The sequence below is a fragment of the Parus major genome, chromosome 3 (assembly GCF_001522545.3).
Source record: "Parus major isolate Abel chromosome 3, Parus_major1.1, whole genome shotgun sequence".
Classification (NCBI taxonomy): domain Eukaryota; kingdom Metazoa; phylum Chordata; class Aves; order Passeriformes; family Paridae; genus Parus; species Parus major.
Genome location: NC_031770.1, coordinates 17,375,358 through 17,386,387, shown reverse-complemented (window position 1 = coordinate 17,386,387; position 11,030 = coordinate 17,375,358). Strand labels below are relative to the sequence as shown.

Here is an 11,030-nt window from a genome sequence, read left to right as displayed (position 1 = left end):
GTGACTTCCGGAGGGAGCGGGAGAGGGCGTCCGTCCCATGGTAACTGCGCCACGGTGGGGACGCCGCGGCCGCCTTTCGCTTCCTGCCGCCGCCCGGCCCGCGACGACGGGCAGCCGCCGCCTCCGGGGCCGCGCCGCCGGCAGCCGCCAGGTCGCGAGGTGAGAGGAGCTCGCCGGGGCCCCGCGGGGCGGTCTCTGCGCGCTGCCGAGGTACCAGGTCGGGCCGGCGGCGCCGGGGAGGAGGCGGCGGCGGCCGCCCCGCGCTCGTGTAGCGGGGGAGGAACCCCCGGTCCGGGGCAGCGCCCCGGGGAGCCGCGCCCGCGGGACAGCGGCGGCCCCTCCGCGGGGAGAGCCCTGCTGGGGGCGGAGGTGCCCTTGTGCCGGCTGAGCCGTACCTTAAAATATCTTGTAAAAATGAATTAATTCTTCACCTTCACTTCGGAATCTTTTGTGTTTATTTTACTGGGACCTGGGGCCTTTCTTTTTCTTCTTTATTTAAAGGTGTTCGAGCACCTAACTTTTCTCGTTCGTTACGGACTGAGATGTGATCAGCCTTTCGTGTGCTCCTGCCCTTTGTTCAGACACACGGTGCTTGTAGTTGTCTATTTTATTTGTTAGCAGCAAAGACTCCTTGGGAGCAGGTCTACAGGCAGTGGTTTCGAAAGGGAGCTCAGATGGCACCCTTTGTCTTGGGAAATAAGGACACGGTCATTCCCGGCTTCTGGCCGCACAACCCATGTTATGATAGGGTTGCTCATCGCTTCCAGTGGCGGTGGAAGGTGCTGGAGGTAATTTGGAGAGACCATTAGAGCAGAGGTCTGTCCAGAGGGTGTGGAAGCCTACTGAGTTTCTGGGTTCAGTGCGAGCAGCCAGTTCCCGTGTTATCTGTGGAGCTGGCACCTGCAGCCAGTGCAGGAGCTCTCGCTGTACCCTGCTTTGGGAATGGCTTAGCTCCTGCATCAGAGACAGCTCACCTGCTGCTTCTTCCCATCCTCGTCCTGGTAGAGGTTGAGAGGATACTAGAAGTTTAATGAAAAACTTTTCTGTGAGTAAGGGAACTAGACACTCCATTTCTTTTTCTCAGCTTCTGGAGAAGATGGAAAAATACATTTTTGCGGAATGGTTGATGGTTCACGTTGTATGGATGTAAATGAGAAACGGCTCTTCAGGAGAGAGATGAAGAGCTGTAGTTGCTCAAAGTGTGTTTGTAGCATGTGTGAGGTTTAAATGAACAAAAACTCTCTGATCAAAATTGCAAGTAGCTTGATATAGAATATCTGGCTTGGACAAACCTGTGAAATAGTAACGAACAGTTAGGACAAGGCATCTGGGTTGTCAGTGGGTTTATAAAAGTGCTCAGCTTTAAGAGTGTTGACTGGTGGGACTGCAGGCAAAAATAGGTGCCAGGAAGCAGATGGGATGAATTGAGACTGGAAGGAATAAGGGATTTCATAACTGGACAAAGGAGTAAGAGCCCAAAGCAAGCAGCCTGCAGAGCTGGGTGTGGAAGAGATCTAGTGTCAAACAGCCAAGGTGGGGCCAGGGAAAGGTGTATTAGAATAATATAAATACTTCAAATGTTGGCATGGCACTAAGGCTGCCAGAGTTCAAGTAGTGTTTGGACAATGCTGTCATGCACACAATGTGATTCTTAAGGCTGTCCCGTGCAGGAGTTGGACTGTACAATTCTTGTGGTTCTGCTCCAACCCAGGAGATTCTGTGATTTGTAGTCTCTTGTGGCAGATATTTAAGCTTGTAATCAAACCTTCACACTATGTTAGAATGTACATAACATTTACAGATCGTATTTATTTTACATATATTTATGTTTTTCTCTGAATGTAAAATAAATTACTTGTGCTTCTTTAGTTTTTTAGTAGCTCCCAGAAACTCTAACTAGTACTGGGGGGCTGCTATGCTGATTGCTGAATGCTTGTGTAAATTGAAATACAAATTAAAGAGGCAAACATCCAGGTGTTTGTTTCTGGGTTTTTTTTTTGTTTAAGTAATTATCTTTAAATGTTAAAGTAAGAAAGCAAAACAGCCCTTGACAGCCATGTTTTGTTTCAGAATCGAGTGGTTGAACTTTACCAGTGTGGTAGTGTAGGATATTTTGGTGGTCATTAAATAGAAAGAAAAATCAGATTTGACAGGAAGCTTTGTTTTCTTCTTTAGAGTCAAGGGAGTGATATCCTGTAGTAATATCCTACCCTAGTTGGAGGACACAGTTCTTTTGAGATAGCTTAAACGTGTATGTTGGTTAAAAGCAGATGATTGTTGAAGTGGGAGCTTGATGCAAAGTATGGAAGAGTGCCTTAGGGTTTGAAACTTTGTACCAGGACTCAGGACGATTTTTATCCCCTTTTGAGGGGCACAGTATTTTTGTATAGAGTAAACCACAATGACTGCATTTTCCATTTTTCTAGCCTGCGTTTGAACTCATTGTAGCAAAGTTCAGGTTGTTTGCAGGTTATGTGGAGTGATAAATAAGGCCACAGCAATGTGTGTTTGCCTTCAAGGCACCTGGGAGAGGACTGTGTCAGTGGCTGGGCTTTCGTGTCTATAGAGCCATACCTTTGCTTCAGTGGATTTGCCTTCCCTTTTTCAGGTAGTGCAGGGGAGACATGACTTGAGGATGAAGCTTTCATAGCACACAGAGTCACAGCATTGCTGAGATGGCGGGCTTTTTCTCTTCAAGTTTTTTTTTGCGCCTTTTTTCCAAATGTGCTACCATCACAGATTCCTGGCTCTGTTGGAGCATGTCACGTGAAGCTATTTTTGACTGCTCAGAGAATTACTGTAGCAGGAACAAAGGACAGTGATGGGAGAGAAATGGTCCCAAGGGGCCTTGAGAAGAAAGAGAAGGAATTCAGATTAGTAGCCTCCAAAAAAATCTCACCATAGAGAAGGTGAAAAGTAAGACTTTGAAAGAACAAAGGTAAAAACAACATGTGAAAACACTTAGTTCTCATAATGTTACCCTTTCCCATGAGGAGGCTTTTTGAATGGCTTTCATAGTAATGTTTCTCATATGTTGACCATAGATTTATTTGGGCAGCAAGCTTGACTTTTTCTGCAAGCCTTTAACAGAGATGATTGATTTACTGGCTTTGATAGAGGGATAGAATTACTTTCAAACTTTGAAACACATAATAAGCAACTCAGGTAATTAGCAAGCCTATATCTATCTCTCTTTAAAGTGATCAATGGCATTAATTTGGTTTAGTAACCATGGCTATTTTCTTGTTCAGCAGCCATATGGTATTTCTGAGTTTAGTGTGATTTCCTGTAGGTGGTTTTTACAGAGTCAGCTGAGCTTTGGTGTGAAGTGCAGCAAAAATTAAATACTATGGGAAGGTGTGAAAATGTTCTTATATTAAAAGAGGAAAAAAAATGCATGTTGCTTTAACATAGGTGTAAGAGTAGATTGTAGCCTCTAAATCACACATCCAAGGAGACTGTAATGCTACAGCAGTATAAATTTGGAACTGCTGCTTGTTTGACACTGAAGTTTTTTAATGCAAATAATGATCAACTGATCAGTGTTTCTTTGTAAACAAAATACTTTTTAGCTTTTCTGTAGAAAGGAGACCCCTCTTTCAGTATCATACCCTTTTAAGGGGCTTTCTTATCGAGGTGTGATACATTAATGCTGTTGTTAAATGTGCCATGACATTAATAGAACAGCCACAGGAAATTTCCATCTGAATTTTGATTTTTTTTTGAGGCCTGCAGTAATCAAAGAAGTGTGAATTTTATCTGTCACATGAGAAGTGGCTGAGGGAACTGGGGTTGTTTAGTCTGGAGAAAAGGAGGCTCAGGGGGACCCTACTGCTTTTTATGCCCACCTGAAAGGAGGTTGTAGACAGGTGGGAGTTGGTCTTTTTTTCCCAGGTACCAAGTGACAGGACAAGAAGAAACAGCCTCAGGTTGCTCCAGAGGAGGTCTAGATTGGATATTAGGAAAAATGTCTTCATTAACAAGATGGTCAAGTATTGGAACAGGCTGCCCAGGGAAGTGATGGAGTCACCATCCCTAGAAGTGTTCAGGTGTTTGCAGATGTGGTGCTTACAGATGGGGTTTAGTGTTGGACTTGGCAGTCTTTGGTTAATGGTTGGAGTTGATGATCTTAGAGGTCTTTTCCAGCCATAATGATTGTAAGATTTGAAATCAAGAGCTTCTGAGAAACGTTCTGGGCATCAAGGAGCATAGTCCAGCTGAGCTGGTGAAAGCAAGGATAACAAGAGAAGAGTCTTTGGTTGGGAAACTTGGAGCTGTTTCTGAAGAAGTTTTATAAAGGTGAAAAATCCTGAGTTTTTTTAAGCTGACCTTTACTCTATGGTTATAAATAGCTGCTTAAATTTCTCTGTGGGAGATTGTCCAGCATGCAATATTAACAGAAATAAATCTTTCTGGGAGAGTTGTGGGAAGGGGAACCAGTGTCAGATGTGATCTTGGAAGGAGATTTGGAAGTGGAAGCAATCAAGTCAGGGGAGTGGGGCAAAGAAAAGCAACAAAAGTGGTATTGGGAAATGGAGTGAGACAAACCCAGAGATCACAGAAGACTAAAGGTTGCTGATGGTGTTGTAGAGTAGTGTAGACCTTGCAGGCATAAAGTTTTCTGGCTGGTGAAGGTGGCGTTGAAGAGAGACGGAGAAAGAAACTTGTGGTATATAGGCAGGAAAGTCCCATTTAAAATTAAGTAGAAATACATCTGAAAGGCACCAGGAAAAGAATTAGTGACTGTAAGGTGTCTGTTCTTCCTTATGCAGAAGGAAATGAGAATAGGGGCATGTGGAGCTGATTCCTGTGAGGGGGGAGAAGCTCAGTGCTGAGGTGGGGAGCCAGAGGTCTTGTGGTATGGAGACAGCTTAAGGCTTGCAGCCCCTAAAGAGAGAAGCTGTATGGTCACCTCAAGAGGGACAGGTTTGTGTGCCATGCTGGGTGTTCTCAGTGATGCACAGCCCAGAGTGTGCACAGCTTATAAAGGCTGTGAAAAAGGCTTCTTTCTGCCCTCCCTGCTCTTACTCCTCCCTCCATCTTTATTCTCTGTTGGAGACATGAAAAACTTGGTTTCTGGTGGCTTGGTACAGTCAGCACATGACTGGAAATAACATCAGCTTTCTGCATTCAAGTCTCTGAAGAAAGGTCTTGCTGTGTATCTTTATGTATAGCATTGTTGTTTTTGTAGAAACAGACAAACACAGCGTGATAAAAACATTCTTGTGCTGTCTATAGTACAACATAACTCTTGTGCTATGTAACACAAATTAATAAAAATGACTGAATTAAGCCATAACTAATAGCAGATGGAAACTGTGGTTTAGTCTTGTGTAGTCTCTCCTTGTTAATGAACTTCACATGCAGATAAAATGGGAGGGAGATAGGCTATAATAAGGGAAAATGTTTGCCTTGTCATCTGAAAACACTTATGCTCCTGGGTGAAGCCTTCATGTTCAGCAATACTCCTTTCTTGTGCAGAGCCAGAGTGCTTAGAAATTAAACTATTGTCATTCCTGGTTGACAAGACTATCTCCCCCTCCTAGTGCTTTAACTCTTATCTTTCTTCTTTATGTAACCAGGGTCAGTCAGGGGCTGTAAACAGCCTTGTTTTAGACTTCCCAGTATTTCCCTATGCCATTGCCATCCTTGCATGTGATAAGACATGCCTGCTGGAGCTGAACCAGGGAGAGAATCTCAAAGGCAGGAGGTTTATTGCCACAGCTAACACTGGGCTTGTGCCTTGCTTTTCAAAAGTATCCTGTCTGCTATTTACTCAATGTTTGGAGAGAGTCTCGAGGAGAATTGTTTCAGGTTTCAAAGTTTTAAGTACAGCATCATCTTCCTGTGACTTGTACATTTCTGGTAAATGAATATGGTTGAAAAATATTCTATACATAAAGTGACTGACTTAAGAAATTGTTTCTTTTAATACATTTTTCTCTAAGGTTTCTTTTCCAATACCCTGTTAATGTGTAACATAATTTCTGTGTTTTAACTTAGAGATGATGCATTTGCCAATGAGCTGCCTTTTGTGATTAAGTATTTATAGACAGGATGGAACATTGATAGTGAGATTGGAGAAGACACATTTTGTAAACACAAAATCCATTCTACTTGGAATGTGAGTGGAATGGTACAGCTCAGATTACACTTGTGCTTCAGGGTAGTGTTGGAATTAAAGCTGGGGGTTTTGGAGCTTGTTTGTTGTTTTTTTTGCAAAGCCTCATTTGTGGTCTTCCGAGTTTTGCACTTTCCTATTACTTGTTGTGAGACCTAGAGGGTGCTTGATACTTACAGGCTTAGACTGAAAATGCTTTTAGACTTGATGTGAACTTAAAAGACTTTCTTAGGAATTTTCTCCCTGTTATGTTTACAGAAAGTAGTTGCTGTGCTCAGCAATACAGCTGATAGGATCCATTTCTAATGGTAAAAGTATTTAATATTGAAACACCCCTCTTGGGCAGCAGTTCTTGAAGTTGCGTCAAAACTGGGTGATGTGGAGATATCTTTGGGTGGGAGGAAGGAAGAGGGGGATTTTGAGAACTAGGTAATTAATTAAAGATTGCTGTGGTTATGATGTTTTGGGCTTAGAAAATTACAGAGTGCTATGCCACATACTTTGAATATGCAAGTAAGTTAAAATATTTTCTTCAATACGTATGCTGTTCTAAATAATTATATAAAGCTGAAGGGAGTTTTTGCCTTTTAGAATAAACTTTACCCTACTCTTAAACACATGTTCTCACTTATTGTTGAAAGCTTCTTTAATACTGTAAAAAACTACAGCAGGTATTGCAAGAATTCAGTAACTTAATCTTAACCCTTTGAAGTTAAGTCCTGTGAAATCTATGTTATGCTGATAGCTTTATAAAAACATAATGGAATTAAAACCAAAATCCATTATTAAAACTAAAAGTAAGATCATTAATATAGTTTAGAACTCGGTTCTGTGACAGTGAGGTCCAAGATCCTAAGTGGTCCTTGACACTTTCTGGGCCTGAATTAGTCATTGGGTATTTTCTGTGACAGTGAAACTTTACAAACTGAAAAAGCAAGATTTGCTTTAAGGGTTTTGGAAATGTCATTGTGTAATGTTTATACACCAAGACAGCTGAAGAAAGTTGTGGTTGACTGTGAGCTGTATCTGGGGTTTTTTTGTGTTACTGCTTAACTGTTGCATCAGTAATCTGCTTTTTTGCTTTTCTCTGCTTTTCTTTGCTGTTGAGCAAAGCCAGTTTGATCTGCTGCAAACTGAGTACTTGGCAACTTGTTCTCTGTTAAAAAATGGTAGAGATAGCATTAGTGGGAAAACAATTACTTGCTTTGTAAGTAGTGCAGTTGAGTTATGACTAAGTATATTGATTTGCCTGGCCAACACAAACTCCAGACTGATTTTTTTTTTTTTTCCATGGCCTTTCCATAAGAGGGTCACATGGTGGTTTGTTATTGCCCTGTATATGGTTGAGTTCTACAAAGCAAACTGCTTTCTGGGGAAATTGAAAGCAATTTTAATTATTTTTTTAAAATAGATTTTGATCACTGATGTGTGATGTTGAATGGATTGGGGAAGGCTTGTCCCTGTCTTAGCTTTTGTTGCTTTCCATAGCTCTTTAACTTCTTTTTTATGATATTACTAATTGCATACACAATAAATTTACTGACTTTCAAAATGATAAGATTTTCTAATTTTTTTTTGCTCTCTAGGCAGGAGAAACTGCCTTTGTTTGCTTGTACAAAACATGATTTTGTGTTTTCTTAAATTGGCATATTATCCTCTAACCCCCAAAGGCAATTTGAATATGCTGTTTAGAGTTCCTTGCTGATTTTAGAATTTAGGATGCTAAATTTTAAAACCCACAAACTGAAGCCATAATAACGGGATTATGAGACTCTGAGATTAATTCTTAATTTTGAGAGCTCTCTTACCTACTGTGCCTCTCATCATTGCTTTCTCTGGTTCAGTGCCTTAGTGTCAAAGGTATTAGGTTAACATTTAGTAAGCTGATAAAAATGGGTCTGAATGATAGCTGAAAAGAGTTGTACTACTTTACTCTTCAAGACATAACACCAGCTCTCCTGACAGACCTGTTAAGAGGCTGTTCTGTGGCATTTTGTTTGTATTCTCTGGAAATGTGCTCATATTTGTGTTACAAATTTTCCCCGTTGTATTACAGCTTTGAGCAGAATGACTGTAGCAGAGTAGAAAACAGAAATACAGCAGGTGAAAAATTCAAATAAAGTAAATGCTTTGATAGTTCTTAATTGGATGAGGCTATCTCTTCTTTGACCTTCTTCTGGGTAGCCTTCCATGGTGTGCTGTGTCATGTAATGAACCATGGGCAAAAACAATTTACAAATTCCAGACTGTATGTTTAGTACGCTTGTTTCAGATATATCTTTATTGCAGGATAAGCTGTAGTTATATCTGACAGCAGAAACAGAAGCATGGAAATTTTTCTTATATAAGGAAGATGATGAAGGACGCTAAAAAAAGGGCTAATTTGGAAAGGAGGTGAAACTTAAATAGTGATTTGGGTCACCTGCTTCCTGGTCAGAGAACCATTATCAGTTTCCATGTAGACAGATGAAGTTCTTTACGTAGGGAGAGAAGCAAGGCCCGGCACCTGTATCCAAGTGGGTCAGGTGGAAAAGAAGCACAGGAGTTCTGGAGTCCACTTGCAAAAACATTGCAACAAATGTGAACTATTGGATAAGTTCTTCAAGTAATAAGTACAGAGAGTGTTAAATAAAAATAAGTGTGGATTTTCTCAAATGAAAATTTACAGCCAGTCAAATCTCCTTTTATGGCATGGTATCCAGTCTTTTTTGGGAGGAACAAATGTGTTCTTAGTTTAGTTAGTTATTCTAATGGCTTTTTCTGTATTAAAAACAAGGATGTTTCTCTAAATACCATAAAGTTGGTGAAAAGCCTTAAATAGTTTCATGGATCACTGTCAGACCAGAGGATGTGGAGACTGAGTTCTCTCTGCAGGATTCTGTCACTAATTTTGACTTAAGTGAAACGTTAAGGCTGTGCAGTATTAGCAGCAGATGGTATCAAGCTTGGAATTGCTCTGAGTGTGTTGGAAAATGTGGATAGGGTTCAGAGAGACTTGAGGACAGAGAAGAAGCAGTCTAGCAGAAATGGGAGAAAACCATGCTTTTTGGATGAGGACAAGATTCAAGATCCTCCATTTATCACCTTTGTACAAGACAACTACGGAGGAATAGAATGAGTTTTGTGCAAAGTGTTCTGGGGTTGTTGTAATTGAGAAGCCAGATATGATTCTGTTAACACAGCTGCTGCAAACAGCCTGGATGTACTGTGCTATGTAAGCAAGATGAGTTTCTACATATCACATGATAGTCCTTCATGCTAGGCTTAAGCATTTCACCCCAGGAAAAGCTCAATTACAAGGCAGTATAGAAGAAAGTAAAGAATGAAGTCTTGAAAATGTAATTATTTTATTCACAGAAAGATTGAGAATTGTTTTCCTTACAGATTGGAAGACTACAGAGGGAAGGGTTTTCTTCAGGTGAGGTATAAACACCGAGAGCAGTTTTCAGTCTGGCCTCTCTGACAACAGAACCACTGGTAACGTGCTTAAACTGCAACAGAGAGAGTGGAAATGGACACTAGGAAAGAGCTGTGACCCACTGGAACAGATTGCTTGGGAAGACTGTGGTATTGCCATTTTTAGACTGCCTCATAAGGCACAGATTAACTATGTCTAGACCATGTTTTTATCCCTCAGTCCTGAGAGGCAGGATTAGCTGATTTATTGAGCTGCTTTCTAACCATTAGAGTATTAGAAAATCCTAGAAGGGTTTCTAGAAAGCAGGGATGTTTGAATTAAAAAGGTATCAAAGTGGTTAATAGCACTGGGCCCATGTTAATCACCTTCTCATTTTGTGATAATGGGTCTTGCTGTCAAAATTGCACATCTGTACTCCCTCATTTCCACTCCCTGTTCTTCAAAGAAAGTCATATTGCACTGGGGGAGAGGGGAAATACTTTTATAAATCTTCTGGCTCACTTCCATTTCATGTCTGTAAATATCTTCTAGTTGATACACTAAGTGTATACTGATGGCTACAAACTTCCAGAATCATCTTTCTTCCCTAGCTATATGTAAAATTGCTTTGGGGATGAGGGAGAAATTAGACTCTTCAAACCCCATGGTAAGTTTGATACCAGATTCTAAGATTTCAGACTGCTTAGCTCATTCCTCGAGTCAGAATTAAGACGTAAAATAAACCATTCCCTCATTAGCAGATAGCAGCCTTTATCTTACGTGCCTTTTTTTCCTAAACCTGGCAATTAAAATGCATGAATAAGAGTCAGTGTGCTTTGGTAGCAGGAACTTGGGCCTGGGAGACAGAACTGTCAGCATCTTAATTTTAGACATGTTGTTGAATTATGATTTGCTGAAGGGCATGTTTAATTCCTGGCCCTGTTTTCCACACAGAGAATGTAATGCTGTAAGGATTAATTTTTGTCTGTAGCTACAGAATTTAAACTCTCAAACTTGTCTTTCCACATTAAAAGTTAGTATGTAAGCCCAAGGTTTTCATTCATGAATTCTTAGATTGTGTTTGAATTATTCTGCTACGGTATCCTCAGGTTAAAGAACAATTATTTAAAATTCTGATGGGTTAAAAATATCTAACCCTGTGGTATTTTCCTTAGTTTTTATATATGGAAAATGCAAATTCTTTTTTCTTCTTTCACTTTTTTGGTTCCCTGCTGTTGAAGACAGCTCCCTTCTCAAAGACTTCAGATGGACGGTGTAGTTTTTTTACTTCATTCATGATTTATAAGGTTACAGAAAGATTGTAAAATTTAAATTTTACTGGAATCCCAGTCCTGTTTTTTTCTAAGCAAGGAGGCTGCATTGGTATAAGCTGGTTTGTGTTGCAGCATTGATACAGCAATACAGCCGAAGGATGTATTTTTTAATTTATGTTCCTTTCGAGGCTGAGGGCAATGCTGTATGATGTCATTCTGGTTCAACAGACCAGCAGTG

The 11,030-nt window shown here is 40.7% G+C and overlaps 1 protein-coding gene across 1 annotated transcript in view; it reads left to right on the top strand.

Annotated features, from left to right (window-relative positions):
• The first annotated feature begins 19 nt into the window (after positions 1–19).
• DISP1 (dispatched RND transporter family member 1) overlaps positions 20–11,030 on the top strand; it is an 86,524-nt gene continuing 75,513 nt past the window's right edge. Inside the window, exon 1 of the mRNA XM_015622539.3 lies at positions 20–159. Coding sequence (XP_015478025.2) covers positions 38–159 — 122 coding nt within the window. The 5' untranslated portion in view covers positions 20–37. The remainder of the gene's footprint in view (positions 160–11,030) is intronic.